We start from the raw sequence: 15047 nt of genomic DNA on the forward strand, positions 1-15047 counted from the left end.
GGCGCTTGCTGCCAAGCCTGATGACTTTGAGTTCAGTCCCTGGAACCCAAGTGGCAGAAGGTAAAGTTGTCCTTTGACCTCCACACACAGTAAATAAGTGTTAAAATGTTTTTTTTTTTAAATCTCACTTAAACTCCCTGACACACACACACACACACACACACACACACACACAGTGCAGCTGAGCCACCTGCAACTTTGGCACGGTGATTCCTGGGAAAGCCCCAGCACATCATCAGGTTCACAGTACTACCAGGCTCTGCCTGTCCATGTGTGGCACGCAACAACCTTTTCTCTGTTCCAAGAGCACCACATACTCGGGTGGGCACAAGGATGGGCAAATTTTGGTGAGCAAATATTCTATCACTGAGCCACTTCCCTGGTCCCTGGTCTCCCTTTAAATGATCACCATGACAGCTAGATCCTACACCAAATGATGCAGAATTTGAGGAGAATCTCGCAGGCTTTTAGAGCAGGATACAACAGGTGCCGCTAATAAAACCGTGCCGGGCGTCGGCTGAGTACCTTTTATTTACTGCTCCTTTTTCATTTGAATCTCTAGTTAATCTTCAGAATGATGAATGGCGAGCTAGTCTTAGACATAAGAACATCTGAGGTTTGGACCGGCTTGGGTAGCCCCGCCCAAGGGCTTACCCCAGCTCTCCCCAGTCAAAGCATGTGTTCTGTCATCATGGTCCACTGACTGCAGGATCAGGGTTACAAGGATATCAAGTTGGTGGCTGAGTGCTGGGTGGTATAGGATGGAACATAGATGACTCCAAGAGATACCAAGGGCCCTCACCATGCAATAGCAGAGAGAGAGCCTGGTGGGAGGCCACTATGGACCAAATATTTATGTCCCCTAAACCTACATTCCGATGCCCACACCCAATAGGATATTTGGAGGTATGGTCTTTGGAAAGTGACTTGAGTTAGAGACAGTCACAGGGTTGGGCCCATGGGATAGGAGGAAGCGGCCAGAGCTCTATCATCTGTCACATGGGAATGTTCTAGAAGGCTACCATCTGTCAACCTCTCAGCCTCCAGCACTATGGAAAGCAGGTCCTGTAGCTTTAGTCAGAAACTGTGGTCTTTTCATCACATCAAACTGGTCTGACCTATACAGGTCCTGACTCTGCGCTGTCCATTTCCCCCTAGGAACAGTGACCGTTGGGATGCTGGGCGGTTTTCAGGGTGCTAGTGGAGGCTGCCAGGCTGAGAGAGAACTCAGGACAGAACCAGACTGACCAAGACCAGTGTTGGGTCACTCCATCCTCAGGGGACCCAGCAGTCTGTGCTGTGTCGCTGGCCAGCTATGTAGCGCCTTCAGCCATGCCCTAGGTCCCTGCTGGAACAGAACCAGCCCTCCGTTGCTGTGGGGAGCATGGGGCACCTGGGCGAAGGGCTTGATTGTTCTGCTGAGCTCCGGAAGGCGGCCCTACTTGGTAGCTCTCGAGCTGAGCCATCTGCAGGATCTCAGAGTCTCAGTCGCTCCGTGTCCTCACGGGAATCACATCACATACATCACACGCCGCCTCCACACACTGGTGCCGGGGCTCCTGGCACACACAATTGCTCCCACAATGGTGGCTGCTGGTATTTTCATCACACCTGATTTTCAGCAGCATGGTCTCATTCCACAGCCTTGGGGGGTCAAAGCGTAAAGAAGGCAGTAGGAAGCTCTGGCCTCTCTGAGGCCTACAACAGAGGTGGCGGCCTGATGTCTAAGGAGATGAGCTGCCTGCCCCTGGAGAGGTTGACACTTTGGGATTCTTTCTGAGAGCAGCACTGGTTCTGTAACTACATTCCCAGAGATTCCAATTCGTCAGTTGAAGCTGAAAGGAAGGTAGAAAGGGATGCACAAGAGGACTTCAGAAAGTAGGGGCAGACGAGCCGGCGTGAGCACTCAGGTGTGCCCACCACCACTGCCAGGAGCGTTATGCCACCTTCCTTGATAGGAAGGACTAAAACTGTGAGCGGAAGCCAGCCCTTCCCCATTGCCATCCACCCATCAGATGCAGCCACAGCTTTGGTAGCTGCTTCTCCCTTTAAAAGGCCCAGAGAGCTGAGAGCACCTCCGGGGAGCACCTCTGGGAGTACCTCCAAGGAGCATCTCCAAGGAGCAATGGGCAGCTCTGAGAGGACACTCCCTTACCTGCTTGGCCACAAGCACTGCAAACCTTGCTAGGACTTTCCTGAGAGCCAGTAAGGAACCCCTGTGCTGCCTGGAACCTGAGAAGGGACCTTCCTGCCAGCTCAGAGAAACAGGGCCTTAGAGCAGATTCCATTTTGTTTAGAAAACCAGAGAAGTGACTTTGGATGGTGGCCAACCCATGCCCACACATGAGTGCATCACCACTTCCCTTCTGAGTGTGCAGGCTCCCGCCATTCCTGCAGAGCACAGGCTCGGCTGCCCAATCAGGCTGCTGATACACGCCTGGGGAAGCCAAGTTGGTGACATTTCCCTCTCCACGGAGCGGTGTGTCTCTTGCTCAGTTGGCAGTCTGCAGCAAAGGCCAAACAACAGATCACCCTTCCCTCGGTCCCTGTAGGGACAGGAGCCTCTGTAAGCCCCCAGGAAAAGCCGTTTTTCAATCACATGGCCCTGGTAGGCTGAGAACCAATCTCAGCCCCAACAGCTCCACCTCCTCCTCCTCCCAGTGTTTACCCTGGCCTTCCTCGCCATTGCTTATTGTTGTGCTTCTCGGGAAAGCAAAGTAGCTGTTTAGATGTTAAGAACTTAAACAATTGAGTAGAGGGAGAAACACTGGAGTCTGTGATCTGGCTATTTGTGTCTGGAAGGGAACCCTGGAGGTGGGGGGTGTGACAGAATCATTGCTTAACCAGTTCTCCCTTGCCTCAGAGCCCAGGCCTGAGGTAAGGTCTCAGGTCTCTCCCCACCGTCACTCCCGACCTGCACAGTGGGCTTATCATCCTGCTGATAAGGTCCTGGAATCCTTGTGTGAGAGATGTGGTACGAAGCTCCTGCTTATGCTGCTGTGCATGTGTCTCCTCGTGGCCCCTAGCCTGTCAGGCACACGTGGGAGTTTCCGGCCTGCTCCTAAGCGAGTGTGTACTTTCTTTAGGAGAAGACCATATTTCCCACCCACATCTGCAGGTAGCCGAAGTCCTCTGTTGGAAGGCGGTGTCTTCGTCTGTTGTTTTCCTGGATCTTCCCCGGGTATTAGGCACTTGGGTGATCTCCAGTTCTTTGCTGCTGAACATGCTGATTCTGTGGAGATCACTAGCTGATAGTTTTTTCCCCGTTAGCTGATTTTGATGTAGTCTTCACAGAACTGAATTATGGGGTATCCAATCTGTAACATGGAGATCCATGCAACTAGATTGCAAAGGTATCCAGAGGTTCCTAGATTAGCTGTGCTTTGGGGAGCCCTGTCTTTAACTCAAAGCAGAAACTGTCCTCTTAGAAGGTGCCAGAGTATCCCTTGGGGCCCACCGCCCTGGCTCCACAGCCAAAATACTGACGCTCATGTGTCCTCTCTCTTGTAGAAAGTCTGCACCAAGTGTGGGATCGAGGCTTCCCCTGGCCAGAAGCGGCCCCTGTGGCTGTGTAAGATCTGCAGTGAGCAGAGAGAGGTAGGGGTCCTGAAGTGACGGGCTTGGGTGAGGCCGCTAGATAGACCAGGATGGAGCTAGGTCCACAAGCATTGGGTGCTGACAGGAACTTCTCCAGAGGGAAGGTCCAGGGGGAAGGTCCCAAGGAGGACCACCAGGGAGAAGGGTGAGAAGGAAAACCACCCTGGCCTGCCTGTCCCCATGCTGGGGTAGAAGTGAGCTCTGTAGAGTAAGCTCTGGTTTTGTACTTTGGGGGCCTGTGGTTTCCATGGGTAGCTTCCCTGTGAGTAAGAGTAATTTCCCGAGTCAAGTGTCTTCTGAGCATGTGGCACTATGACAAAGTGCTTCCCATTCATTTCCCTTTTGATATCCTCCCCCTTGGGTGTCACCCCTCCCTTTGCCTGGTGGGGAAACACCTGAGACTAGATCACCTGTGTATACTGAGCTACGGTGAGGGAGGCAGACTGGCAACTGAGTGAAGTCACAGCCTGCCATGACGCTGCCTCCCAGAGTCCTTCCTAGTGCCAACGTTCTGTGGGTCCAGTTTGCTCCCTTTCTGGGGGAAATAAATCATTTAAAGACCCTGGGGTGGCAGAAGATGTGTGGGCAGAGCCTAGAACTGTGTCTCTTCACCCCAAGCCTGCCTGTGTTTTTCTCTCCTCCATGGACTGGAACCAGAGCAGGCCAAGGCAGGCAGCTTCGGGGGAGGCAGAGTGGGTAACAAGACAGCAGAGCAGAAGGAACCATTAGCTTTCCAAAGATGGTCTTGCTTTGAGTTATTCTGCCTGGTATTTTTCATGTGCTTTTCATACAATGTCTTCTATTCTGGAAAATTCCATCCCATCCCATCCCATCCCATCCCATCCCATCCTGTCCTGTCTTCTTCCTGGGCATGACATGTTTTAAAACTCCTCCAGGCCATCCTCTGCTGCACTCCTAGGTTCTTTAGCAATTCCTTTCACTGGGTCCCAGGTTCCTCGGGGCAGAGCCAGGGATCCCAGGTATGTGGCGAGCCTGGGAGCACACCCCAGTCCTGCTGTGTGCGCAGGTGCCCACTCTCCTCAGGCACGCTCTCTCTCACATGATCCTGCTGTTCACACCTCTCTCTCCCAGGTGAGAACCTCTCTCTCTCTAGGTTCATTTTCAGTGACTTGGCTGTCTAGTCTAGTCTGTGGTCCTCCACCTCCTGTGGGATGCTTTAAATTCTCATATATAGGAAGACTAATCTCCCAGCTGTCTCCACCTACTGCCGGCCGCTGAGCCCCACAGGCAGTGCATTTGGATGCTGGAAATAGCAAGTAGCTAGGCGCATCGACACACACCTGTAATCCTAACACTCTGGAGGAGGCAGGAGGACGGCAAGGTGGAGGCTAGCCTAGACTACCTAGCAAGATCGTGTGTGTGTGTGTGTGTGTGTGTGTGTGGTGTGGGTTATGAGTGTGGGGTGTGGTGTGGGTTATGAGTGTGGGATGTTGTGTATGTGTGGTGGGGTGTGTGTGTGTATGTTTGTGTGTGGTGGGGGGGTATGAGTGTGTGTGTGTGTGGTGGTGGTGTGTGGGTGTGGTATGTGTGTATATGTGTGGGTGGTGGTGGTGGTGGTGTGTGTGTGTGTGTGTGTGTGTATTTTAAGAGTAAGTACTTGGAGCCTCCAATCTACTGAAGTCTACATCTTTGTTTTGAGTGCAGTCAAGCTTCCTTGTTGCTTTTAAAATATTTCCATCCATCATTGCTGTATGTCGTTTAGATGACAGAGGCAGGGCCTTGAAGTGTCATTTAGACCTGTCTGGAGGGCCCTTGTCCCGACATGGTGATAATGATGGCCCTTTATGCACTGGCTGCGGGGTGGGGGTGTAGTAATCTTACAACTGCCTCACACTGCGGAAATGTTAAGGCTGCCTCTTCCTCGTAGCCCATCTTTAGCTGAGGTCTCTCTAGTCGTCAAGAGACCCCTTTTAAGATATAAATAGCTGGGCAGTGGTGGTGCACCCCTTTAATTCCAGCACTGGGAGGCAGAGGCAGGCTGATCTCAGTGAGTTTGAGGCCAGACCAAGACAGCCAGAGCAAAATGGTGTGACAGAGACAGAGACAGACAGGGAGACACAGATGGGGGTGGGGAGGGGGGAGACAGAGAGGGAGGAGGGAAGGAGACAGGAGGGAGAGAGAACACTCAGAAAGGCAAGGAGGAAATTTTCTACACAGTCTGGTGAAGAACTTCTCGCTTCTTGGGATGAAATAGTGCTCACACATGAACCGGGATGTTAGAGGTCAAGTGGCAACAAGGGAAAGAAAGTGGATGGAAGAAAGGAAGATACCGCCCCCTCCCCCCATCAGTATCCGAGTCACCAGCCACACACACACACACACACACACACACCTTAAAAGTCCCGAGTTTAGGGAAGGCCTTTTACCAGCCCAGTCTAATCTCTAGAGTGTCCCATTTCCAAAAAAGTCTGAAATAGCTTCAGATGAATTTTCTTATCTTTCCTAAGGCAAAGAATTCAGGCTGTGCCCTGTGCTATCACCTTGCCCTTGAATCTTCTGGAGCTGATAAAGCCCTGGCAGCGAGGCAGCCTTATCATCTGTGGGTGCCACGCCCATATGCTGGGATCTGCTGTCTGCTTGGGCCGGGAGTGGGGGCAGGGCAACGGGTTTCCTGATGCCTTTTTTTTCTCTTCAGGAAATATCTAATCATAGCAAAGAGATAGTTAGAGAAAGGACCTTTAACAAGCCGTGTTTTAAGCACAGAGCATAGCTGACTTGGAGACTCTGAGGGGAATTTGGAATTGGGTCCCATGTCAGAGAGCAGATCCTGATAGAACTTGGGTTGCTGATGGTCGCTCTTGTGCTGCTCACCACCCCTCACCCCCACCCCCGCCCCCACCCCGAGAACTCATCTCTCTCTCCTCCTGGCTGGCTTCCATCAGCCCTGGCTGTAATTGCAAGTCATTTCTCTCAAGTGGGTCGAATGTGGGCTGAATGTTCTAGAGTGGGCAGCCTGGTGTTACTGTCTGCCTGACGCTCGTGAGCGGCAACGTGAATCTTGGGCTATCAGATTTTGAGTTTACAACCTAATCCATTCATTCACTTGGGCATTTGGTGTATATTTATTAAGCATCTTCTATGGGCCAGGTTAGACAGCTCTTATCATGAAAAAGTGGATGGGGGTGGGGGGAGCCATAAACACAGGAAGGTACGTCTTGTCACCTCAGATGGGGATAATGTGATCCCCATCTGAGACATTTCAGACTAAGGGTATCCAAGGGAGTGGGGGAAGAGATACTGGAAACAGTGGCCCGTATTCCTTACAGCGGCCAAAGAGGAGAGACCACTGATAAAATGATATTTGAGCAAAGAACTGACATGTGCTCTGTGGCCGTAGAGGGAGAGTGTTGCAGAGGGTCGGGGAGATGCTGTGTGCAGAAGCCCTGAGTGTGGGTGTGTGTGGAGTGAGGAGACCAAGGGGCCAGGAGCTGGGGCCAGGTTGAAGAGAGGAGGTTAACGATGCAGAGGAAGGTCAGACTGTGGTAGCTCTGTTCACCATTGCAGAGACTTGGGCTGCTGTAGTCAAAAAAACAGTGGGTCTTGGAGGACCTTGATTATTTCAGAGTGGCCTGTTCTGACCTCTTTTAGGGGATGTTCTGGCTGCTGTGGAATATGAATTGTAGGCTACAGGAGCGGTTGGTTCTCTGTTTTCAATATTGCTCAGGGTGTCCAAGTTATCTTGGTAGCCTTACAAGTTTTAATATGTGTGTATACACAAACCACATACACACACACACACCAGGCATGCACTAGCTATGGTGGCACACAGCTGTGATCCCAGCACTTGTGAAGTGGAGGCAGGGGGATCAGAATTGAAGGCCAGACTAGGCTTTATAAAGCCCTGTCTGAAAAAAACAAAACCAAAAATAAAATAGATTTTATTGTTTTAAAATAACAAGTCATTGAATAATTATGGGATGCTGACAGTACATAGAAGTGTATAAAGAAATGCACACAAGTCATGTCCTGGTTCTCTAGAAACAACTACCACTAACATTTGGGTTATTACTTCCAATCTCCCTGGTTTTGTCTGTTTGTTTTCTCCTCTAGTCTGTTGAAACTGTGTTTTAAATTAACATTCTATTCTAAGTTATTTCACAGTGTAATCAAAAACTCTGTGGAGATTCTGTCAAGTAGCTGTCCCTCCAGTTTAAGATATGTGAGTTTTGGTTTCCGGGTTGGGTGTTTTGAGGCAGTATCTCATGTAGCCCAGGCTAGCTTCAAGTATCCTATGTGGCTGGGATTAAGGATAACCAGAAGCATCTGATCCTGCTTCCTCCACCATTTAAATGGGTTCCTTTATTTTTCCTGTAGCTAGTAAGTACGCGTTGCCCTTTGCCTGCATGCCGTTGCAGGGTGGGATGGAACTCCTGCCCTAAGGTGTGGGAAGCCAAGAATCCACCACCACCACCACCACCACCACCACCACCACCCAGGGCCCTGCCTGCAGTGTAGATTACAGATCACAGTGGATTCCTAGGCCTGGACATAGCTCAAGGCAGGAGAGGGCTCTACACAGCTGGGACATGACTCTCTAGAGTTGACTGTTGGCAGAGAAAAGGCAGAAGCCGTGCTAAATAAGCAGGGGAAAGTACAGGCAAAGTGGAAACGGATCCAAATGAAAGGTATTATTAAAGTATGATTAATGATCTGTAAAGTTCAGCTGAACCCTAGTCATTCCTAGAGCCGTAAGCCTGGCAGTCCCCAAAGGTGGCCACAGTGGTTGCCCTAACCATTCATTGTTCATTGATTTTTTTTTTTTTAATTTCCCGGTTGGTACTTCTAATCAGTTTCAGCCTCAACCTTCCAAGCACATGGGTTACACATGTAGGTACCTGGCTGTATAGCCCAGTCATCCCTCACAGGACTCTAGTCCCCCCACCACCACCCCCCATGCCCTGGCAAGCTGGTCTCCTTGCTAACAAGTGGACAAACTCTGCCACGTGTGAAGATTTAAAAAAACAAGACCAGGCCCCTGTGTACTTAATGGCTGGAGGGGTGCACTCAGGAAGGGCAGTAGAGGCGTCCAGGCCAAGGCTGTGACAGAGTGGCAAGCTGAGGAAGACCAGGCTGTCCCATGCCTAGGAAGAGGAAACGGGATGGGATTCGGTGTGTGGTGTGAAGCGGGCTCCAGGGTGGACCGGAGAAGGCTTCAGCAGGCGATTCGATCATTCTGCCCCAAGGCCAGCTGCAGCTTTACTGTATTTGGTGCTGCGCAAGCCCGAGGGCCTGAGATCAGATCCCCGGCATACATGTAGGAAGCCGGGCGTGCTGCCTGCCTTAGTCCCAGTGCTGGGGGACAGGGAAAGAGGACTCCTAGGGCTCACTGGTCAGCTGGCCTGGCGGTCAGCGAGCTCCAGGTTCGAGGAGAGACTCTGTTTTAAAAAACAAGGTGGAGCCGGGCGTTGGTTGCTCACGCCTGTAATCCCTGTACTCTGAGAGGCAGAGGCAGGCGGATTTCTGAGTTCGAGGCCAGCCTGGTCTACAGAGTGAGTTCCAGGACAGCCAGGGCTACACAGAGAAACCCTGTCTCGAAAAACCAAATCCAAAAAAAAAAAAAAAAAAAAAAAAAAAACAAGGTGGAGAATGATAGAGGAAGACTCCTAATGTTGACCTCTGACCTCCTTGTGCATTCATAGTCACACATATGCACACACACACACATACACATGTACATACACACTCACACATGCACATATACACACAACTACACACACACACGCCCAGGCACCTTCGTATTTGAAAGCTTCTCAGTCATATGTTCTATCCCTGCCTTATGCTCAACCACATCTTTCAACTCATGTTTCCCCCATCCTGGAAAATCTTAAAGCTTTTCACCCATGATAGTGAGTTCTCTTTTTAATGTGTGATTTTAAGTACTTTGCTAGTTTTTATATCAATACCCATGCATGAACAGCCAAAAGGGAAGGAGACTTCAAGGCTGCAGATGGCGCTCAAGTGGCAGACACGTAATAACAGTCTATTCACAGTTCTGGGTTCAATGTCCACACTGCAAACAAATATACATACATGCATTCATGGATACATACATGGATACACACATTAAAAAAGAAATATACTGGGGTTGGAAAGATGGCTCATTGGTTTAGAGTGTGCACGGACTACTTTTGCAGAGAACCCAAGTTCAGTTCCCAGAACCCAGGATGGGCAGTTCATGGTCTTTTTTATTTATTAGGCATTAGTGTTTTGCCTGGATGTATGTCTGTGCAAGAATGTCAGATCTTTGGGTTGCAGACAGTGGTGAGCTGCCATCTGGGTGCTGGGAGTTGAACCCAGGTCCTCCAGAAGAGCAGGCAGTGCTCTTAACTGCTAATCGTCTCTGCACCCCAGCTCACAACCTTTAGTAACCCAGGCTCCTGGGGTTCTGACATCTCTAGCATTGGCAGGCACTCAGTGCATAGCTCAAGATAAAAACAGTTCTAGGAATCTTGACATCTATTCATGGAAGACGGTCCCGGCAGCATGCATGCATACCATAACCACTCAGGAGCGTAAGTCTAGAAGCTAAAGCCTTTCTTGAACACAGCAAGACTCCATCTCAAAAACAATTTCCACAAACATTTGTATCTGAAGGGTCAAACTAGAACTGATAGGAACTAGCCAGTACCCAAGTCAAGCGTGTGGTCGTGACACATCTGCCTCCAGGGGCAGCGTCCTGAGTTCATTTTCTGTGCGGGCCGCTTTTATTCAAAGTCATGATTCTGAGATTGATGTGTGTAGATGTGTTTGTCCTACACGTCTTTATTCTCCTGCTGTAGACCCTCGCCCTTGAAATCTCCCTCTTGTCCTTTTCCTCCCATTGGTGATGTGGGGGCCTCTGCTCCTGAGTTAGGAACAATCCTTCACCAGACTCTCAGTCATTCCTGAGAACAGAGAAGAGAGTTTCTTTTGGGCCATGATACATGATCATCTTTGACTTCATGGGATTCCCAGGTATGTTGCAGAGAAGCCAACTGATGCTCTCATGAGCACCGGGCACAGGTCCCTCTCCGGCCACTCGGCTGTCACCCTCCTGGCTCCTGGCTCCAGCGCAGGCTCGGCTACTGCCCTTTCCTCCCATTTCCATTCTTGTCCTTTCCATCCAGGTCTACAGCCTTCCCTTTGGGTTACTATCTGTTTGTTTGCCTCTAATTTTCAATCCTCCTGCCTCAGCCCACCTCATCTGTTCTCCAGACTCTGTTTCCTAGGCCAGTATTCATCTCTTCAAGACACTCTCCATTTCCCTCTGAAACCTGGCAAGCAAATTCGTGCAGTTTCCATGTTTCCCATGGGTTGGTGTCTCCAGGATTGTCCCTGCCCTGCCCGCTTCTAAGGCAGTTTTCCCAGGCTCACGTTCCCTCTGATCCTCAGTCTTCCCATGCACCCAGCCTGGTAGACCAAGGCTGACCTGGAAGCAATAGGAAAACCTCTCACATCCCCTCCTCTGCTGGGAACTTTTACCTGTGACACTCTCCATCTCAGAGTGTCACACCTGTGATTCTCTGTGGCCATGAGAAAGGGGTCAGGACCTAAGGACCTTCGAGCCTCTCCTCGGCACCCCCTGGCTCTGCTCCCGAGTTGGGAGCCTGACTGAAGTAAATCCCAGATGCAGGTTACATTAGCAGCCCTGCTGTGTCTGGGACTCTCATCTCTTGATGATGGCAGGGATGAAAGACAAAGGATGGCTCTATGTGCCACAGAAGGCTCTGCTGGGCCAGGCCTGGGTGTGATGTCACACACTCAATCCCCTCCAGTGCTGGGCAGGCAGGCGAGCCTGGCTACAGCCCCGCCCCTGCTGGCGGATCTTCAGTTCCACCTCTCACAGGTCTCCATAGGTATGTATGTCCCTTGGGGTTGGAAGAGACCCCACTGGAGGCTCTAACCATGAGACTAAAGGTAGCAACCTGAAAATTCATTTACCGTGTAGCCTTTCTTCCTCATCCATTAAAAAAAAAAAACAAAAACAAAACCAAGTAAACCAAAAGCCATGATTCATCCAAAATTGTCCTGCAATCAGTGGAAAGGTTAATTAGCATCTCCATCTCCCTGCATCACTGAAAGCCTTCCCCCAGCCTCTAACAGGTAGCCGCTGAAGCTGCAGGCTTTGTTAACCAAGGGGATGAGCTAAGAAGGGGTGAACAGCAATTTGTAAGTAATTGAAAGCTGATTAATACAATTAGAGCGCTCTTTTTTACCCGGCAGTCTCTTGTGCTTTCATACATACAATCCTGATTAGACCCAGGCAGAGCCTGCGCCGCTGACACGTGCTGAGGCTCCCGCAGTGGTTTGCACAGAAAGGTGTTTAAGAAATGTTTTTTTGATCCAAAGAGGAATTTCCAGAGAAAAGTGCCTTTTCTCACCATTTCATAGCCTCTCCCCAGCAACATGCCTATGATCTGATTCCCAATCTTATCACTGGTGATCCTGACTAGGGGCCCACGGACCCACTGAAGCCGGGGTGTACCCACTTCCCCTCACTCGCTCTCCTGTTTGTCGATTGACTGTAAGAGAAATCTGGGAATCGGGAAAGTGAACGTAGGAAAGTGCCTTTTGTTTGAGTCCACCCAGACCAGAGGTGAGTGGTACCCAATAGGGTCATCCACCGGCGGCAGAGCTGTCCCTTACCTGGGCCTCACAGCCTGAAGATGAACGGGAGAATCAGGGACATTCCCCCATCCCCGTCAAACTGCCTGTGACTGCTGAGTCCATCACCTTGGCACCTGCCTCTCTGGCTGGCTGCCTGTGTCACTGCAGGCTGCCATCTGCCTCACCAGGCTGGATGTCTCCATCGCCTGCAGTTTGGATTCTTGCTGCAAACAGCTTTGCCTGAGGGCCCCTTTCACAGGCCCGAGAGCACGCTGAGGAGTGGGTGGATGGTGCTGGGACAGGTGGCTGCCTGAGTCCCCTACCATCTGTCCCTGGCTTGCTGCTGTAGCGACATTCCTGGGGGACCTGGATGGCCACACTTCCTCAGTGTGTTGTTGGTCACCTCCCACGCTGCTGCGGCTCTGTCAAACAACCCCCAGTCGCAGCTATCTCCTGGCCTCCCACACAGGCACGAGTGGCAGCAGGAGGAGGCTCCTGGCACCCACCAGGTCCCAGAGCAGTTTGCCTATCCGGATGCCCCCACCAGGAGCATCCTCGAAGACAGACTGACCCACTCCCACCTTCCTGTCACTTGTTTGAAGTGCCAGTCTGAGCCCCCACATAGGAAGTTTTACCCTGAGATGCCAACAGATCCCAAAGGGAAAAACTTAATCACAACCCCACCATAGTCCTCTGTGCTAACTGTATACACACACACACACCAGAAAGGCTAATAATGACTATAGATGTTGGTCACATCCAAGGAGTGAACGTCCATCTTCCTCACAGAAGCCCAGCAAGGGACCAGAGGATTTTGGTCCCTGTGACAGATGGAATAGCTGAGGCTGGGAGAAAGGTCACCTGCCCAAAGACCCCGAGGAGTGATTAATGGAGCCAGGAGTTAAAGATAGCTGTGTCTTCCTCCAAAATGCACTCTAACAAGACTGCCTTCTAGTCATTCATTCCTTCATAACACCCTTGGGTATTTACTATGCTCCTGTACTGTTTCAGGCCCTTCAAAACAGTAATGCTCAAAGCATCCAAATGTCCCTTTCCTGAGCTCTCTTAGCACAGGTGGCAACTTACAGTAAACCATGAACAAGCTGGTAAATAAGAGTGTCTCAGGGCTGTCACTGCTGTGATGAGGCACCATGACCAAGCAAGCTGGGGAGGAAAGGGTTTCTGTGACTTACGCTTCCAAATCACTAGTCATCAGCAAAGAAAGTCAGGACAGGAACTCAAACAAGCCAGGAACCTGGAGGCAGGTCATGGAGGGATGCTGCTTACTGGCTTGCTCCACGGGGCTTGTTAGCCTGCTTTCTCATCGCTTACAGGCCCTCCAACCCAGCAGTGCCACCACCCACATCAATCACTAAGAAAATGCCCTACATGTTTGCCTATAGCCTGATCTTTACGGAGGCATTTTCTCAATTGAGACTCCCTCCTCTTGGATGACTCTAGCTTGTGTCAAGTTGACATAAAAACCGGCTGGCACAAATGACATAATCTGTTGGATACTGAAAAGGAAGACAGAACAAGGTGGAGGGAGCAGGACTGAAGAGGATGTCACCACCGTGTCACACCCTTCAGGGTGGCAATCCTAAGGCAAGCAGTGTTGGTGAGGATGCGGGAAACCTGGACCAGACCTCTGCACTGCTGGCAAAAATACAGAACAGCGTGGCTGCTGTAGAGATGAGTGTAGTAGATTCCTGAGATATTTCTGTAAAATGACCCTTTTCTCTAGCATTTCTAGATGATGGGTATTTACAGCCAATTATTTAGGTGAAATATCAAGGGTTAAAAGCAGGGGCTCACACAGATACTGCACACACACACACACACACGCATGGCAGCAGTGTTCACAATGGCTGAAGGACACCACCCAAGTGTGTACTGGACAAGTGGCTAAGTGAAATGTGCCCCACACACCACTCACACTGTGTGGCCTCCTAAGAGAACGGCATTGAGACATAGCTTACTGCATGGATGAACCTTGAGGTAATGATTTGGGTGACAGAAATCCAGTCACACCAGGGCGAACACTGAGGGGTTCCTCTTACGAGAGGTCGCTGGAGCTGGCAGACCCAGGGACATGGAAGGGAGCGAACAGCAGGTGCTGAGGGTGGGTGAGTTGGTGTGACGTAGGTGCAGAGCTTCAGTTTTGGAGGCGAGTAGAGTCCTGTGACTGAAGGGTGGTGGCGCAGCAGTGTGTATGCACGTAACGATGCTGAGCTGTAAAGCTAAAAGTGCTTACAGTTGTAGATTGTATCATTACCACAGCTGAGAAAACAACTGGGCAGGCCAATGTATGTGCCTCTTACTTTTAATGTAGTCATATCCGTAACTACATTAAAACCTGACAGAAGCAACTTACAGAAGTAAAGGGGGTTATTTTGTCTCACCATTTGAAGGTACGCCGCCGTCCATCTTGGTGTGGGGAAGGCAAGGTGGATAGAATGTGAGGTGGCTGGTCACACTGCATCCGTAGTCAAGAAGTAAAAGAATTCTGGTGGCACCCATTATATCAACTAGGAACCCTAGCCTGTGGACAGGACTGCCTACATTTAGGCTGGGTCTCCCCTAAACTCTCAGTTAAGCCTCCCCAGAAAACTCTCATGGATATATCCCCAGCTGCATCTCCTCAGTGACTCCAAATCCAGTCAAGGTGACAGTGAAGGCAGACGTCATTGGGTCCTTCCCAGAAGGTTGGGTTTCAACATAGACTTGAAGTGGCTCTAATGGGGAGGTTAATGGGCATCTGAGCAAAGACCAGGACAGCACAGTGGGAATCCTCTGGCACATAGCATGTCCATGGACTCGAGGCTCCCTGCTGTGTGGTACCA

General features: G+C 50.6%; 1 protein-coding gene across 4 annotated transcripts in view; it reads left to right on the top strand.

The window, feature by feature from the left end:
* Window positions 1-15047, top strand: part of Rph3al (rabphilin 3A like (without C2 domains)) — a 136849-nt gene that overhangs the window by 83931 nt on the left and 37871 nt on the right. For 3 of the 4 annotated variants that reach the window (XM_052195381.1, XM_052195379.1, XM_052195378.1), the window contains exon 5: window positions 3511-3597. The exons of the other annotated variant lie outside the window; for it this stretch is intronic. In XM_052195381.1, coding sequence (XP_052051341.1) covers window positions 3511-3597 — 87 coding nt within the window. The remainder of the gene's footprint in view (window positions 1-3510; window positions 3598-15047) is intronic. 4 annotated transcript variants of the gene reach the window in all.

The sequence above is a fragment of the Apodemus sylvaticus genome, chromosome 10 (assembly GCF_947179515.1).
Source record: "Apodemus sylvaticus chromosome 10, mApoSyl1.1, whole genome shotgun sequence".
Lineage (NCBI taxonomy): Eukaryota > Metazoa > Chordata > Mammalia > Rodentia > Muridae > Apodemus > Apodemus sylvaticus.